Source organism: Rhinatrema bivittatum, chromosome 8 (genome assembly GCF_901001135.1).
Source record: "Rhinatrema bivittatum chromosome 8, aRhiBiv1.1, whole genome shotgun sequence".
In the NCBI taxonomy this organism is placed as follows: domain Eukaryota; kingdom Metazoa; phylum Chordata; class Amphibia; order Gymnophiona; family Rhinatrematidae; genus Rhinatrema; species Rhinatrema bivittatum.
In genome coordinates, this window is record NC_042622.1 from 95,440,730 (window position 1) to 95,459,553 (window position 18,824).

Consider the following 18,824-nt stretch of genomic DNA (forward strand, 5'->3'; position numbering starts at 1 on the left):
TAAACATGGACCTTTTGGCTATTTTTTTTTTCTGTGCTTTAATTCTTATCTTTTCATGTTGCTTCTCCATGTTGCATATTTTTTTCCTAATTCTAAAGCCTTTCTTTTTTCTTTCAGGTGCTAACCCTTGTGAGCATGGTGGGAAATGCATAAACACGCAGGGATCCTTCCAGTGCCAGTGTGCCCAGGGATACACTGGTCCTCGATGTGAGATTGATGTTAATGAGTGTCTGTCGAATCCATGTCAGAATGATGCTACCTGCCTAGACCAGATTGGAGAATTCCAGTGCATCTGCATGGCAGGTCAGTGGCTGAGCTTGCTTTTCAAACAGCATTGCAGGACAGCTCTTCTAATTATGATACTGGAAGGTCCAGTTCTTTAAGGAGATTAGTTTCATGCCATCACATTCATTATCTCAGCAGCGGTATAATTTCATCTCTACTGTAATGTGTGCTTTCTTTTTACAGTGCATGTATGTAGTATAATTGATTCATGCACCTGTTGTACAGTTATAATGTAACCTATTAATTAATGTAACTTCCATAATTTAATTGCTGCTAAAGTTGAAAAATCAAACATATATGAGCTTCAGAAAGTCATCTAAATTACGTGCACTCACATTATTTTTATTTATTTATTATTTATTTTGAGTTTTTCTATACCGGCATTCGCGATGGGAATCGCATCATGCCGGTTTACAATTAACAAGGTGTGACAAACTAATATATATTTTTCTATCCTATTCCACAATGTTTGCAAATGTTTTGAGTTTTGATAAGCTTTCTATCTGGCCCCTTCCTAAAGGATATCTAGCATGGCCGGGTTTGAAGGAAAAAGTTCATAAGCCATTATTAGCTAGGAACATTTGGGAGAGCCACTGTTTCTTATCTATTTATTTATTAACATTTCTTGCCTGTCCCTGCAAACAAGTTCGGGGCGGGCAGTAATAAAAACAATTAAAAGCAGATAAAAATAAGATTACAATCAAACAGGCACTCCCTGGGCATGAGCCACAAGCAACGGATCTGCCGGATGCTACCTAATAACCCAGCTTGGCCAGGGTGGAAGACAGGACGTGGGGGCTGGATGGACCCTTAGTCTGACTCAGAATGGGTATATGATCAGAAGGTCGAGATTTTGGCTGGGTCATCAGTTGGTGGGGGGTGGGGGAAGGAACCTGCTGCTAATGAAGTGCAGGTTTTTCTCAGGTTCAAGATTGTTCAGCAGCTGAAGCCTTTAGGGTTAGCTGGGTGCTTTGCAACTTGAAAAGGGGCTCTGTCATTAAAGCAGAGTATGTGGATGGGCTGTAGAGTGTACAGAAAGCTGAGCTGCTCCACAGTGCCTAGAAGTGCATCTGCTGAGAGCCCTTCCTGATAAAGGGAAGTGATCAACTAAAAAGGAGATAAGTTGTGCACTGAGTCCCAGGCTATTTTTCGAACAGCTATTTACGTGCCTAACATAAAAGCCCTTAACGAGAGAGCATAGTACGATGTGTGTGGATTGAAAAGGGGATGTCCGCGCTCCTGATGACCTATGCTTCTTTTTCTTGCAGGGTACGAGGGCACCTACTGTGAAATCAACACGGATGAGTGTGCCAGCAGCCCATGTCTGCACAACGGGAACTGCATAGATAAAATCAATGAGTTTCAATGCAAGTGCCCCACTGGTGAGCAAGCAGATCGATAGCGCTGCCTTCAGCCCATGCCTTTGTACTAGAAACTAGAGTAGATTTTAATCCACACCCTAAAGGCAGCTTTAGAATCCTTGGCATCAAGTTACAGTAGCCAAAGGCCTCCTGGGAGCTCAGTTAAAATACTTTGAGTTGGACTTGGACAGCTAGAGTTTCACTTTCTCATGTAAAATTTGTACTGTTTGTTTACGTTCTTCTGTTAATATTGCCCGGTGGCACGTTCAGGGCAAATGTATTGCGGAAAACGATGTCTTGCGCTTAAACTGAAATCGGTTCTTCAACCCCGATGGCACCATGAGAGCATCAGAAATCTTGATGACAAAACAGTAGCGGCCTTGTTTTATTAAAAAAAATTTGCTTTGGTGCAAAATTTACCTCAGGCTGGTCGACGAAAGCCGCCTGTTGTTTTCAGTGAGGGAAACACTTTTTTAATAAATGAGCTCCAGGGCCTTCAGTCATTAAAGGGGTGATGCCATTCTAAGGCAGAAAAGGCTAGCAGAAATAGGTTTCAGGCGTGGATATTTCAGCATGTGTTGTGGTAGATGGGGAGGGGGTAGAATTTGCATTGTAATTGCATATCTTGCTTTGGTTTTTTTTTTTTTTTTAACATCGGATAGATTTATCGGGTTGCAATAAGTGGATTGCCTTTCAGAAGAAGGGGGTGTTCTCTGATTTCAGAATCAGAACCTACAAGCCATTTCTGGTTTACTTGCAGAGCTCTTACAAGCAGCCGGGGAAGGGGGAAGAGGTTGCCTGAGCAGGAGAAATTGAATGAGGTGTCTGAGTCGGGGGAGGGGGTAACACACAGAGCAAGCAGGCGCTTAATGGCTGAAAGGAGGTTTTCAAGTTGTGAGACTCCTCTTCTCTAGAGATGTAAATAAGACATTCTCAAGGCTTGCTCAGACTTCCCCCCCCCCCCTTTCACATCCCTATAGAGTTGTAGCCATAGAAACCTGGAACAGGGTTCTGAAAATGTGCCGTTCTATAGATAAGTGCAGGCATCTCCAGCAGCCCGGTCTGTGGGGTTGCCAGATGCTTCAGTCATAAAGGAATGATCTTGAAGGAGAAAAAAAAAAATCCTCCAGTAAAATCTATTTAGGGAGACTCTGTGTCCGTTTGCTGCTGCTAAGAAATGCTTTCTCGTATATGCAACTCTTTATGAACTTGTATTTAATTAATATAAGTTTCTGTACAGTATTTCACCCCTGCTTGGCAAACATTTCAGTCCACGGTCCTCTTATTTAGTTCACACCCAGCATCTCTCCCTTTCCATATCTTACCAATAGCTTTATAATAATCTAAGTCGTTCCCCAGTATGGGCCTTCTGTGTCCCAGTACCCTGAAGTCACCAGCTCTTCACACTGACCGGAATGACATGAAGACCATGGCCTGCCAGACAGAGCGGGTTACGAGAGCACCTTTGTCTCTGCTACTGTTTAATTGTACTGTCACACCGTACCAGATTGGCTTGGCTGCAGGCTTTACATTATAGTACTCTTGTTACCAAAGCTTTGGAGTTATTTTTTTCTACAGATACCAACCGAATGTGCAACAGTTGTAAAAATGTATCATGCATGTGTTGCTGCATTGAACAGCTTGCCTATTCTTACTTTTGCAAAGCAGAAAATTATGCTCATGTCAGAGGTTGCATTGTGAAAAACAAAAATGTGTTCTCCTGTCCAGGTTTCAGTGGTCACCTTTGTCAGTTTGATATTGATGAGTGTGCCAGCACCCCATGCAAGAATGGTGCCAAGTGTGTGGATGGTCCCAACATGTACACCTGTGAATGCAGAGAAGGTAACATTATGACATCTTCAGCCAAACAGGGGCTATTGCTAGGCTTGCAAAAATAGACCTAAATAGAGAAAACAAATCTGCACATTTTATTGTCTGTCAGGTTTCAACTTCTTTCTTTTTCCTGGGGGGGGTATTGCCTCAGCCACATATAAATATTTATAATATATTGAGGTTTATATTCAAAGGCACTTATCTGGATTCTACCAACATTTGAATATCATCTCCACTTAATCCGGCTAAGAGGGGGGCATTTGGAGGAGGGGAGAGTTCTGGAGCGGAGGAGTTAGCTGAATAATTTATCTGGCTAACTCTGATATTTGGAGTTAGCTGCATAAGTTATGCAGCTAACTCTAGAAATGGCCAAGAGCAGAGTTCAAGTTATTCAGCAACATGTTCACAGACAAGTTTAACCCGTTATATTCTTTGGAGGTAATTTTCAAAATAATTTATGCATATGAATCTTGGGATTTAATGCCAAAAAGTATAGAGTCGTGCATCTGGGACGTGGAAATCCGAAAAACTGTATGCGATAGGGGGTGAAGTGCTGCTGTGCACGGAACAGGAGAGAAACCTTGGGGTGATAGTGTCTAGCGATCTAAAGATGGCGAAGCAATGTGACAAGGCAATAGCTAAAGCCAGAAGAATGCTGGGCTGCATAGAGAGAGGAATAACCAGTAAGAAAAAGGAAGTGATAATCCCCTTGTACAGGTCCTTGGTGAGGCCTCACCTGGAGTACTGTATTCAGTTCTGGAGCCCGAATCTCAAAAAGGATAGAGACAGGATGGAAGTGGTCCAGAGAAGGGTGACAAAAATGGTGGGGGGGTCTTATTAACTGACTTATGAGGAGAGGTTGAAGGAGCTAAATATGTATACCCTGGAGGAGAGGAGCAGAGGAGATATAACACAGACCTTCAGATACTTGAAAGGTTTTAATGATGCACGATCAACAACAAACCTTTTCCGCTGGAAAGAAACCAATAGAACAAGGGGTCACAAAATGAAACTCCACAGAGTACAACTCGGAACTACTAATGTCAGGAGATTTCTTCACGGAGATAGTGGTGGATGCCTGGAATGCCCTTCCGGAGGAGGTGGTGAAGACAAAAACAATGAGAGATTTCAAAGGGGTATGGGATAAACACTGTGGATCCCTAAAGGCAAGGGGGAGGGGATTGAAGTAAGAGGCATGGGGGTAACTTGCTGGTGTGGCAGATATTACCCTTAACAAATAAGCCTTCATACTGTTGATGCAACTCCATCATTGCTTGCTGCTTCAACGGCAGGGGGAAAAGAAGAATTGGATTCAGGCAACAACCAAGGACAGTGAACTGTATAGTCTGGGAGAACCAATCAACATAGGGGTAACTTGCTTGATGCAGTTACTACCCTTAACCAAAAGGCCTGATACTACACTTCTGCTGCAACTCTAATATTGCTCTCTGCTTCAGCTGCGGGGGGGGAGGGGGAAGGAAATTGAACTCAAACAGAAACCAACAAGAGCCCTGACCTTTGGTCTGATAATGATAAGTATGGGAAACTGGTAACTATGGGAACTTGCTGGGCAGACTGGGTGGGCCATTAGGTCCTTTTCTGCAGTCACTTCTATGTTTCTATGTATCTTTCTATGAAAATTGCCTTCTTTGAATATGGCTAAGTTAAGTAGTGACCGTGTTTTAAAAAAACATTTTTTTAAACCCCTAGTGGGCCTTCTAATCCGATCCTCCACCTCCCATCACAGTGAGACTAATATGGGGTCTACTGGCCTGATCCTTCTCCTCTTTCCTTCCCCTTCCCAAGATTATTCAAAAGTTAATGGTGTATGGGGCCAGTTGTTGCCTGCCCCAGCATGTTTGTCCAAATAAGCATAGCTCCGGTCCCCTCCACCCATATGCTGCCCCACCCAGCACCCCCAAAACCCTCTGGGCTGTGTGGATTGTGGTACCCTCGAACTGCTCCCAGCAGCTTCCAGCACTGCTTTGAATATAGCTTAAGTTATCCGAGTATACCTGCCTGGATAACTTTTGAAACGTAACTGATTATTTTCAGTTATCTGGGCCTATATAGCCAGATAGCTTTATTTGAGGATATTCTTCAAAGGCATTTCTGCAGGCAAAACAGTGCTTTCCCTGCAGAAATGGCTTGCTATAATATTGCACCCCCAGTATGCAGGTAGATATATGTGTCTATGTAGTGTATGTGCATTAATTTACCTGGACTGAGTGGAGGCGTTCCTCAGGTTGGGGAGGGGTTTGCACTTGGGCATATATTTTGCTATTTTCAAAAATATGTACCTAACTTTTCCACATTCATAATAGCAGATCTAAATTTGGTGGCATTTTAGAGAGCTGGTCAGATGGGCAGGCTAGAGGGGTCATATGCTCTTTTTATGCCATCACCTTTCTATGCTCCTAAGATCATATTCAAAGCAGACCTATGCACATAAGTCTGCTCTGAAAATTGGTATAACTTATGTGCATATTTGCTATGTAATTAAGACAGGCTGTTATACAGTTACCCCCCCTCAGGGCGATACTTAAATTAAGACCCCAAGTTTATAACAGCATGCTTAGGGCTGAAATACCTGGGGATTCCAGCCCTAATTTTCAAAACGGATTTATGCTTCTAAGTCTGCTTTAAAATTACCAGGACTGTGCATACGTTTTGCGCGGCATATTTTACACCTGCCGGGGAACGGATGGAAATGTTCGCCCAAATGCTTATGTGTATATTTTCGAAAATGGAAAGTATGCGCATAAATGATTTTCCCTGCTCCAGCTTCACCCCTGGGAACTCCTCTTTGCAGTACATGGAAAAGTCCATGTGAAATGACTTCTGTGCATACTTTTGCATGTACAGCCCCCAGGGTAATTTTTTCAGAAAGCCCCTTTACATGTGTAAGTACGTTTGAAAATGACCCCTTAAATACAGGGTTTGCAGCACACGGGATTTCCAGTGGTGCACGGCGAGTACGTCCTACCCACATACATTTGCACCTGCTTTGAAGGGGGGTGGGAAGGGTGCATTGTTCACAGGGTTGTTTTTCCTGGCAGAAACCCCTTTGAAAATGTCCCCTTCATGCGAAGTATAAGAGGAATAATGTCAGGAAAATGCTTTCACACTCCTTAGTAATATTTGCCAGCATTAATATAAAAAGAATTCAGCTCATTCCATGCAGCAATGTGAGGATGCAGTACTGGAAAGCAGAGGGGTGTGCCAAGCACTGGGTAGGTATGCCCTTTCCTGTGTTTCATTCACTCTGCTTTGCATCCTAAAGGGCAATTAGAGGGGCGCAGGGCAGCTGAGACCTGTGAAATGCAGGCTGAAGTTCTTTCCTTCTGATGAGTGAAGCTGCAGCATTGACCGGGCAGAGCGATGATGTGGGCCCCCGGACAGGAAGACAATGAGTCCCTTTGTTAGCAACTCCCGCCAAAAGCCTCCCAACTGAATGGCCTCCAATTAGAGTCTCTGAGATCTGATGAAAAGTCATTCTGTGGATTTTCAGGAAGTGCAGTCAGTGTTTTCCTTTGCTTTGTCCTTTTTTTTTTTTTTTCCCCCACTGCAAAACTGGATTCATGAAGCAGTTTTTTTAAAAACATTTTTCTTCCATTGATCTTAGTATGATGTGATTGGGAGAAAGAGATACATAAAGACAGTTTGGGCAGATGGCTGCACTGTTTGGAACTTTTTAAAATATTTGCACTTGTTTGTTGTGATATTCAGAGGAAAAATAAGTACGCTTGCAAAAATAGGTTCCTGTACATACCCAGATCAGTCCAGACCAGTGGGGTATGCACTCCCACCAGCAGATGGAGGCAGAGAACAAAACTTCCAGGCACTGCTATATACCAAGTGTGCCACCTGCAGCTTCTCAGTATTAATCAATACCAAAGCCAAGAAAACAGACAAAAAACCAGCCATTTAAATCCCAACAAGGGCGAACATGAAAGAAGTCCCTCAAGGGCCAAAAACAAAAAAACCCTCGAACCTGAAAACCCCAGGTCTGAACCACGGTTCTTATCACCGAATTGGCATAGATAAATTCTGATAGATGTCCTATGTACAGCGGCTAAATTCCAGGTAAATCAGTCTTTCGGCAGTAGCACCCGGATGGGTCCCTGGACTGATCTGTGGTATTACAGGAATGAAAATTAGCAGGTAAGAACCAATTTTCCTATATTTTTGGGATGTTCTGTTTAGTAGGACTGCTTACAATCTTTTATTGGGGGGGGGGTGCCAGCATCCTCCTGCTTTTTAGGCTTCCAGTGACAGCAGCCCATGGCAGGGGACGGGTGTTAGGAGGGGGTCACTGGCTAATTGTAATTCTGTTTCTGGTTTTAACATTTTCTGCGAGTACTCTTGCTTTCAGCTCAGTCAAACTGACTTATGATGGGCTATGGCACCATGAGTCTTTATTTGCAACTACCTCCCACCTAACTTACTTCAGTTCAGTCATGGCAGCGACGGTCCTTGGCCGGGGGCAGGCAGTCATGGGCTATGAGGCCAGTCACTAGGTGCTGCCGTCAAGCAATGGCGGACACCCCGTCAGCCCCAGTCCCAGCTACTCGGGGGGGGGGGGGGGGAGAGAGAACCTACCTGAGAATCTAACTTGAGTCTCTCCATATGGCAGCAGGTAGCACTTGCACCACCAGGCTGGCCCATTTATACCTTTTTTTTAATGTGAGTTCCAGGTAGTCCTTAAGTGAGGAACCTCTGCCTGGAAATCTGCTGCAGTTTTTTCTCTCTCCTTTCACAAGACCTTGTCGTCCATCATTTTCAGATTGGAAATGGAAACTCATTTTTCGCCATCTTCGTTTTTTGGGGGTTTTTTCCCCTGATTCCCTCCATTGTTTGCATCCGTATATCTATATATATTTATCTATAAACATGTCGATATAGAAACAGAGGTATATGTTTAGCATTATTTGTAAGCATTAACCCCTTCTGGATGGGTTATGTACTGGCTGCGAATGGCCCTTTGCAGTCAGTCTACCCCAGGCCTGGTCTTCCTTTTTGATGCCCACAACACTAATACCCAAGTCACACCAGTCCGTGCCCAACCACAGAGTCCTGCAATAATACATAAATCCATTCCCTGAAAAATATCGAAAGCCTTTTTGTAAGGAAGGGTCCAATTAGGCAGGTGAGAGAAACTGGATCTTCTCTTTGCTCTCCTTCCATCGCCCTAGGTACAATTAGAAGAATAGATTTTATACATTGGCAGTGAGTATATACAATGAGTCCTGCCAGCACTGGACTTTATTTTAATCTTAATTATCATTGTTTGGATGTTCCAGGATTTACTGGTGCCCACTGTGAGCTGGACATTGACGAATGCTCCCCAGATCCTTGTTACTATGGGACCTGCAGTGATGGCATAGCTTCTTACATCTGTAACTGTAAACCTGGCTACACCGGCCACCGATGTGAAATAAATATCAACGAGTGCCAGAGTATGCCATGCCAGAATGGTGGCGAGTGCCAGGATAAAACCGCAGGCTATATCTGCAAGTGCCCAAAGGGAACCACAGGTAAGATGCTAATGGGTGGAGATGGGGGTATTGCTGGTCTCAGAATCCAGCCTTGTATTAATCATCATCAGTGCATGAAGCATATACCCTTGGTAATTTTTCTACTGACAGCCTGGAGAAACTGTTCTGCTTCTTGGTTTTGGAAAGGAAATGAGCCTGAGGTAGAAGGCTACCCATGTCCCAGATTGGTAACTGAGGTCATTTTTCAAAGACTTTAGGTGCCTACATTTTGGAAGATAGGTGCCTAAATTGACCCTTTTAGAAATGTACCAGGACTCTGTTCTTAAATGTAGGTTTCTAGTTTCATCTGGATCAATGGCTTTCATGCCCAGCCCTAGAGGACCACAAACAGGTCAGGTTTTCAGGATATCCCTAATGAATATGCATGAGAGAGATTTGCATACGACGGCAGTGTGCATGCAAATCTGATGCATATTCATTAGGGATATCCTGAAAACCATGACCTGTTTGCAGCACTTGCGTGCCGGAAGTGAATGCCACTGCACTAGGCTTTTAAATTTAGTGGCTTAGAAAGTGGGTGACCAAGGGGCAGAGTTAGGGCATGGAAACGGGTGCTTCACACTGATTTTCAGCAGTAAGTTCAGAGCCTAAATATAGGCTACTGAATCTCTGGATAAATCTGATCAGACAAAGCTTACTCAGATTTAGCCTTTCTATTTGTCTACTCAGATTTAGCCAGATAGTGCTTGGTATGGTACTATATGGTTAAATTTGACAGCCCAGCCCTCTTTCTGTCTGGGTGTCTGTCCACATAGCTATTTTGTGCTTAAAAGAATTAACTGGACAAAGGGGGATATTTTTAAAGTGGAAGATTTATGCCAATTTTGCTCACAGAAATCTTCTGCATATTGACTTCTGAAGCTGGAATATTGCTCTTTCCAGCTTTCAAACTTGCTTACTGCAGTTTTTGTAAAATACCATGTTATTTTGTTTTGTTTTATATATTTTTGCATGTTTGTGTGCTTCTAGACCTGACAGATGAGGTCTAACACTTATCACTAATATTCCACTTTAAAGGGCCAAATTGTGAAACCAACTTGGATGATTGTGCCAGTAACCCCTGTGACTATGGCAGATGTATTGACAAGATCAATAGTTACGAATGTGCATGTGAACCTGGATATACAGGTAAGGCCTGCTGATAAGGATGTGGCAGGGGTGGGATGGGGAGGGTCTGTCAATGGTGGATAGAGATGGCCTCCTTGTGTCTTGCAAATGTTGTATAATCACATTACATCTTATTCTGCTCAACCTAGCCAATCTTGAGAGGTGAGAGAGGTTAAAGAATGGGCAACAGATCAATGGAAAGGATATAGTAGTTTTCTTTACAAGACTAAAATATTTTAAACCCTAGCACCATACAACGTAGAAGTTCCAGACAAGTATGAATCTCTTGGCAGTCTTGTCTCCTGGAATCTGAATTAAAATCTTAAGTTGTGGGACATACCTGGAGATAGAACTAGAAGACTGGGAGAAAATGGGAGAGGTGGAACAACAGTGGACCAAACTAAAGGCAGGAATTACAAAAGCAACAAATATATATGCTATAAAAGTAAACAAAAGTAAGAGAAATAAGAAACTGATCTGGTTCTCAAAGAAGGTGGCTGAATTAATAAAAGCAAAAAAAGCAGCATTCAAGAATTATAAAGGATCCCAAAAAGAGGAACACAGGGAAGAATATCTAGTAAAATTTAGGGAGACAAAGAAAGTAATTGAGAAAGCAAAAAGTCTGGCAGAAGAAAGGATTGCCAAAGAGGTAAAGCATGGTGACAGAACATTCTTCAGATACATCAGAGAAAGGTCCAAAGAGGTATAGTGAAATTGAAAGGTGACCAGGATCAATGTGTGGAGAGAGATGAAGAAATGGCAGAAATATTAAACAAATACTTCACTAAAGAAGACCCAGGAGAAGAACCGTCACTAGTTAATAAGACTATGGAAAGGGGTGGAGTAGACAAAATTCTGTTTACAGAAGAGAATGTATGGGAAGAGCTAGGAAAACTGAAAGTGGACAAAGCCATGGGGCCTTATGAGGGTCATCCCAGGATACTGAGGGAGCTCAGAGATGTGCCGGCGGGTCCGCTGTGTGACCTGTTCAATAGATCCTTGGAAACGGGAGTGGTGCCGAGTGATTGGAGAAGAGCAATGGTGCTCCTGCTTCACAAAAGTGGTAGCAAAAGGGAGGCTGAAAAGTACAGGCCGTTTAACCTTACCTCGGTGGTGGGAAAATTAATGGAGACTCTGCTGAAGTAAAGGATAGTGAACTATTTATTTATTTATTTATTTATTTATTTAAAAACTTTTTTTTTATACCGGCATTCGTAGAACACATCATGTCGGTTTACAAAAAACTGAGAAGGAAAGGAAATTACAATGAACAGGGGAGGGGATAACTGGGTGAATACACAAGTATAAGAGAGGATAGTTAACAAGCAGCGATACAACTATTTGCATTCGATTAGGATTAGATATGCAAATGAACTAATATACAATGTTACATGGCATGTGCACTTGATACATTTAGCATATGGAACTTATTTACAGTAGAACGGGGCATGTGCACTTGATACACAGGGATGGTTGCGGGGGGGGGGGGGTGGGTTCTGGGGTGGTAGATAAGGATCAGGTAAAAGGATATAGGCTAGGTTGGGATTGAGTGGGTTGCTTAATCCGAGACAACATGGATTCACCAGGGGAAGACCCTGTCGGAAGAATCTGATGTTTTTGATTGGGTGACTAGCAAAATGGATCAGAGAAGAATGCTCAATGTGATTTACTTGGATTTTAGTAAAGCTTTTGATTCGGTCCCACAGAAGACACATGAATAAAATGAAAAGCATGGGAGTGAGCGCCAAGGTGGTGGCATGGATTACAAACTGGTTGACAGAGAAGACAGTGTGTGATGGTAAATGGAACCTTCTCTGAAGGGAAAAGGGTGTTAAGTGGAGTGCTACAGGGATCGGTGTTGGGACCGATTCTGTTCAGTATCTTTGTGAGCGACATTGCGTAAGGGATAGAAGGTAATGTTTGTCTATTTGCGGATGATACTAAGATCCTCAACAGAGTGGACATGCCGGAAGGAGTAGAGAGAATGAGATGTGATTTAAGGAAGCTGGAACAGTGGTTGAAGAAATGGCAGCTGAGATTCATTGCCAAGAAGTGCAGAGTCATGCATATGGGGTGTGGAAATCCAAAAGAACTGTATGTGATGGGGGATGAAAGGCTGTTGTGCACAGAACAAGAGAGAAACCTTGGGGTGATAGTGTCTAGCGATCTGAAGATGGTGAAGCAGTGTGACAAGGTGATAGCAAAAACCAGAAGAATCCTGGACTGCATTAAGAGAGGAATAACAAGTAAGAAAAAGGAGGTGATAATCCCCTTGTACAGGGCCTTGGTGAGGCCTCATCTGGAGTACTGTGTTCAGTTCTAGAGGCTGTATCTCAAAAGGGACAGAGACAGGATGGAGGCAGTTCAGAGAAGGGCAACAAAAATGGTGGTGGGTCTCCATCAAATGACTTATGAGGAGAGGATGAAGGACCTAAATATGTATACTCTGGAGGAGAGCAAGTGCAGGGGAGATATGATACAGACCTTCAGATACCTGAAAGGTTTTAATAATGCACAATCAACGACAAACCTTTTCCGTTGGAAAGACATCAGAAGAACTAGGGGTCACGAAATGAAACTCCAGGGAGGACGACTCAGAACCAATGTCAGGAAATATTTCTTCACAGAAAGGGTGGTGGATGCCTGGAATGCCCTTCCAGAGGAGGTGGTGAAGACAAAAAACAGTAAAATATTTCAAATGGGCATGGGATAAATACTGTGGATCTCTTAAGGCTAGAGGATGTGAATGAAGAAAAGAGTGCATGGGGTAACTTGCTGATACAGCGGTTACTACCCTTAACCAAGAAGCCTTTATGCTGTTGATACGACTCCAACATTGCTCTCTGCTTCAATGGCAAGAGGTAACGGGGAATTGGACACAAACAGCTACCAACAGTCTGGGAAACTGTTAATTATAAAGGTGGCTTGTATGGCCAGTAGTTACTACCATAAGCTTACGAGGCAGACTGGATGCACCATTTGGTCCTTTTCTGCCTTCACTTCTATGTTTCTATGTTTCATTTCTATTCCTTTGATGCGGATCATGTGTTTAGTTCCCTATAAGGACTTAGAAATATGCAGAAATAGTTGGTGTTTCAAATAGTACCAAAACTTTTTCTGTGCCCTCACGTTTGCCATTTCTGCATTCATTTCCCTTTAAATGCATTACTTTTCCTACAATAACTAAATTCAGTCCCAAAGCACTTAAAAATAGGGAGGGTAGTTTTGTAACAACCTGTGTAAGGCTGAAATCTACATGTAAAAGGTACACACAGACTCCAGACCAAATTTTCAAAGTGGACATATACGTGTAATTCTGCTTTTAGAATTAATGGGTACATGTGTACCCCAGCACGCATGAGCCAAATATTTACGCCTGCTTGGGAGCAGGTGTAAGTGTTAGGGATGTACATTTGTTTCGGCGATATGCACATACTTTGCCAACTTTCTAGTATACGCGGGAAAACGGATAGTATGCGTGAATCTCATTATTAAAAATACACGCATACTTTCCATTTCCCAACATGTACTAGAAAATTGAGGTATATGCATACCCGCCGAAATGGATGTGACAAATGCACATCCCTAGTAAGTGTGTATATGTACATTTACGTGCATACTTTTAGAAATCAAAAGTGTGCGTGTAAATGGTTTCCCCACTTCAAGTCCATCCTCAGTAATGTATCTTTCAAGTACACGTAAAAAGTACGCACAAAATCACTTTGGCATGTACTTTTACATGTACAACTCCTGGGTAATTCTCAAAAATCTTTGTTAAACACTTAAATGCTTTTGAAAATTGCCATAAATATGTATATCTGACTTCTTCTGTTGTATTCAGCATTTATATTGTGTTGACAGCTTCTGAACTGGGGAGACAGAATGTGCTAATTATACAGTGACAGTTGGGTAGTCTAAGGTACAAAGTGGTGACCTAACTATTCCAAGGGCAAACAGCCTTAGGGAAAAAGAGCTGGGATTTGATCCCAGGTGCTCACTTTTATCCCCACATTGTAACCACCACTACACTAGCTGTCCAAATTGGGAAGCCTTTTGGAATGCTTCATGGGTGCATTGATCAGATGGGACAGATTATTTTGGGAACAGTCTTGACTATGTTTTCTTCAACATAATTGAAAAAGGACAAAACCAGGCACATCACAAATAAGTTCAAAATGAAAACTTAATTAAAGGGTGAAACCTACATTTTGATTTCATCACAAGACCTCACCTGACAAGCTTTTTTTTTTTTTTTTTTTTTTTTTTTTTTAAATAAGAAAGAATTATCCATTCTGAATTTACTATTGGTCTGCCTGGTTCTTTTGCTTTAAATTATTCTAGATAAGATTCAGGTAGGCTAGCTGTTCCCCTGGTATATTTCTTTAAGAGGTGTTATAGTTTGCCACGTAATCTGATTCTTTCAATATCAGAGCAAACATTTTAGGGCAATTTTCAAACAAGTCCAAGTCTTTCCCTTTGAAAATTGCACCAGAGTATAAAGGGCCTGCAAACTTTCACGTGCTTTCAATGCATTGCAAATATTTGCGTGCCATTTCTTATGTTCTTATATGCATATTTTAAAATCTGTATATGCTTGATATGCGCAGGTTATAAAATACTATAGTAGATTTCCGCAGGGCGATAGATTCATGTATATGGGGCTGCATGGAGTTCTTTGAAAATGACCCTCTAAGGTGATTAAGGTGAAGTAACTTTCCCAAGTTCACAAATAACGGCTGTGGGATTTGAACCCTGGCTTCCCTGTTTCGCAGCCTGCTGCTCTAACCACTGGGCAGTTACTTCACGCCATGCAGAAATTTGGATATCTAAATCTGCGTGCATTGTTTTCCAACCCTGGCCTAAACGTGTCCTCAGGCATGCCCTTCCTCAAGCTGCCTAAAAGTGTGTGTGCTATGGAAGCCAGGGTGTTCTTTTCGCTGGATTAAGTGAGGGCGATTTGCAGAAAGGTCCGTTTGCCCAGGTAAATGGCTTTGAAAATTGTCATCCCTGTGTTGATATAGCACATCATCTCTTTGCGCTTGAAGGAAGTAGCATGGGATCAAAAAAAGTAAGACCAAGTTGCAGAATAAAGGCCTACAGTGAGTCTATAATTAGCATAGCAAAAGGCTCAAGTACTTCATCCAAGGTGTTCTAACTGGACCCAGCAAAACAGAAGAGAATAAAATAGGTCATTGTTAAGGAGGACTCTAGTCCCCTGAATGCCAGGGCTATCACATTGCCTTGTCTTGCCTAACTGGTTTCTTTGATCATGCTGGTAAAAGTATTCCCTCTGATAAGGGCAGACACCCCCCCCCCCTCCCCCTGCTCACCTGGCCAGGGAAACTTATCATTGTAGAGTCCTTTCTTCAAAATACCTCATTTGTAACTTGCTGAATAAGACTATTCTTTGCCAACTTGTGGGGGGTGTGTGTGTGTGTTTGTGTAGCATGGCAGGTCAAAATCACATGGCCTTTCATTATTTCTTTACTCTTGCTGAAACTGGTCCAAGAAAATTAAAAGGATAATTTGAAAGGTGACCACTGCCAATACGGCATCTTAGCTTATTAACGGGAGAGGATAATTTGGTGGCTGCTAAGTCATTGGGTCCTGAAGACATTTTAAATCCATCCTTTTATTATCCTTATGCACAGCCCAGGAGAGAAGACAAAGACAGATATTCTAAAGTTCTTGAGTGCCAAAAAATATTAAGTATTGTGGTCCCTCCATGAAACAAGTGGGCTGGAAGCCAGCAAATATTCTTTTTGTTGTATATTGGTGTGTGACTGGATAAGACTTTGAGGGTATAAGACTTGGGATTGTTATATAAGTACGCGTGCTAATGAATGGTCAAGGCCCTAGGATTTTGGTTTCTTGAAAGCAAATAATATGCCAGGGCAAATAACGAGATAGAAAGATCAGAGCTGAATTAACAATAGGAAAAAAGCCAGGGAACAGTGGGAGAATAAAGGCACTTCTCATTATTATACTTCATTGACCTACCCTATAAAGATTCAACAAGAGTGGCATTTAGGGGTCTCAGGACCAAAATACAAAGTTCCCTGTACATACCCAGATCAGTCCAGACTCCTGGGTTTATTCATCCGTGCCAGCAGATGGAGACAGAGAAAAGCCTCGCTGACACTGCTTGATAAGCCCTGCTGCCACCTGCAGTAGCTCAGTATTTCTCTGTCTTCAGCAGATGGTGACTGGTGCGTAAACCTGCAGTCTTTTTTTACTTTTTGGATTTTTTTTAACTGAGCCTTCCTCCCAGGGGGGATTGGTTCCTGTGAGGAACCTCTCCCTGCTCGGTTTAGGTGGACGAGCTACCGGTCAGTGCTCGCTCCAAGTTGATCTGTGGGGTGTAAATCTGGTGGTCCAGATCTCTCCCCTCATGAGGCGGTTCTGCCAGCTTTACGCTCCTTTTTCTTTTCTTCAGGGGTTTTTTAATTTTTCTCTCTTTGCTTGATTTTGGCTGATCTGAGCTGGACAGCTCCCTTCAGCCTTAGGAGAGGGATTCCCCTCTTAATTTTTGTTCACGTTTGTTAAAGTTAGTTTTGTAAAAAAAAAAAAAGTGAGAAAGAAAAGAAGAAGCTAGGAGCAGCTGAGTGGTAAGGCTCTGGGGCACCCCCCCCCCTTTTTTTTTTGCCGTTTTTTTTCGGGCAGGGTTTTTTCTTTTTGCTATTTTTACTTTTTTCTCAGCTGGGGAGAATGGTTCACGGCTCAGCTTGCCGCACGTGTGTGGTGCAATCCCGGCGCATCTCGGAAGGGCAGACCTCTGTTCGGCGTGCGTTTCGGGAGGGGAAGGGCTCTCCTTTCTTCCAATGCCTCCGAAATGGAGGAGAATGTAGAGGCGCATGGCGGCCGCAGTCGGGCCCGATTTGGATGTTGCCGGGCATGGCGGGAGCGGCGGCCATTTTGTCGTCGGACTCCCGCGTGCCACCATTTTTGGAGGGGGGGGTGCTCCCTTTACAGTTATCTCCCCGGTCCACCCGAGTCCCTTACAAGGGCAGGGGGGATTCAGTGGGGGCAGATAGGAAGAGAATTTGCCGTGGGGGCTGGAGGGGACCAGGTCCCTCCCTTGCCTGCGTCTGCAAGGGCTTTTTCACCAGATTTTATCCTCCTGCTTCACCAGGCTTACATGGCTCAGCAGGAGGGCATGGGTGCCCCTCAGTTCCCTCAGGTAGCTCGGGGTCTCGGCCTTGGTCAGCTGGGGGGTATGGGGGTCCCTCAATGCTCTGACAGCTCGGGGTCCAGGCCTTCCGTCATCGGGGACAGGAGCGGGGCCCAATTGGTCGAGAGAATCCAGATCCTCAGGGGTTCCATGTGTGTCCGGTGCCGGAGGAGGAGTTAGGGAGTTCAGACCCTCCAGGAGGTTCGGCGGCGGCAGCAATAGTCGAGGATCCGGGGTCAAGGGACGTTGATCTCGGAGATGGCACAGGGGCTTCAGTTACTGAGGGGGATGACCCCAAGATTCTCCGCTTGTTTCAGAGAGAGGAGTTGAAGCCCCTGCTCCCTCAGGTTCTCGAGGAGTTAGGGTTGAAAGCTCCTCAGGAGGTCCCGGAAATGGATGGGGCGGATCCTGTTCTTGATAGTCTTAGAGCTCCTCCATCCACGTTTCCTTACCATAGGTCGGTCCGACAGTTGGTGGAGTGTGTGTGGAATTCCCCGGGTTACGGGTCAGCAGAGCAATGTCCAAACTCTATCCTTTACCGGAGCAAACTTTGGAGCTGTTTGCTCTTCCGCAGGTGAATGCGGCGGTCTCCGCGGTCACAAAAAAGACCAATATTCCAGTGGCAGGCACCGCAGCCCTTAAGGATGTTCAGGATAGAAAGTTGGAGCTTCATCTTAAACGGATTTTTGAGGGAACGGGCTTGGGGCTGCAGGCTGCCATTTGCTCCAGCTTTATGGAAAGGGCTTGTTCAGGATGGACAGATGCAACCAGGAGCTGACGTGTCCCAAGCAGATCGCGTGGAGGCACCCTTTATGATTTGGTGTGGTCGTTGTCTTGGATTATGGGTTCCGCGGTGACGGCTAAGCGCTTGTTTTGGCTTTGTCATTGGTCCGCAGATCTGTCTTCTAAGGCCAAGCTGGGTTCCTTACCCTTCAAAGGTCGCCTCTTGATTGGGGAGGAGTTGGAGCAGCTGATAAAACAGTTGAGTGAGATGAAGGTGCATAAGTTGCTGGAGGACAAGCCTCGAAATCGGCAGGCCTTTCAGTCACATACGTGTTTTCGGGATAGTAGAAGATCTCGTCCTTCCAGAGGTCCGGCAGTCTCTTAGATTTTCAGGCTAGAGCCTCGGCTTGGGGTCAGTCCTTTCAGGGTGGACATAGGCCTTTCAGGGCTCCCGCTGGTGGGGGAGCTATAGTTGTCAAGGTCGCCCAATGAAGCGAGGCTGGTCCGCTCTGCTGTTCCCTATATAGGGGGCCGTCTGGCACGTTTTTATGGGGAGTGGACCAAGGTCAAGCAGGGTCAGTGGGTCCTCACAGTGATAAGGGAAGGTTACGCGTTAGAGTTGCTCATCCCGTTCCAGACCTGTTTTTAGTGTCCCCCTGCGGGTTTTCAAGGAAGCATCGCACAGTTCGGGACACTTCGCACAGGCTGAGCGACTTGGGAGTGGTAATCCCAGTCCCTCCACATGAACGAGGCATGGGTTGGTACTCAATCTATTTTGTGGTCCCA

The 18,824-nt window shown here is 44.0% G+C and overlaps 1 protein-coding gene across 1 annotated transcript in view; it reads left to right on the forward strand.

Moving 5' to 3' along the window:
- The window catches only part of NOTCH1 (notch receptor 1), a 149,935-nt gene that overhangs the window by 71,572 nt on the left and 59,539 nt on the right, over positions 1-18,824 (forward strand). Inside the window, exons 8-12 of the mRNA XM_029610808.1 lie at positions 118-303; positions 1,554-1,667; positions 3,375-3,488; positions 8,783-9,016; positions 10,055-10,165. Of these exons, the coding sequence (XP_029466668.1) occupies positions 118-303; positions 1,554-1,667; positions 3,375-3,488; positions 8,783-9,016; positions 10,055-10,165 (759 nt within the window). The remainder of the gene's footprint in view (positions 1-117; positions 304-1,553; positions 1,668-3,374; positions 3,489-8,782; positions 9,017-10,054; positions 10,166-18,824) is intronic.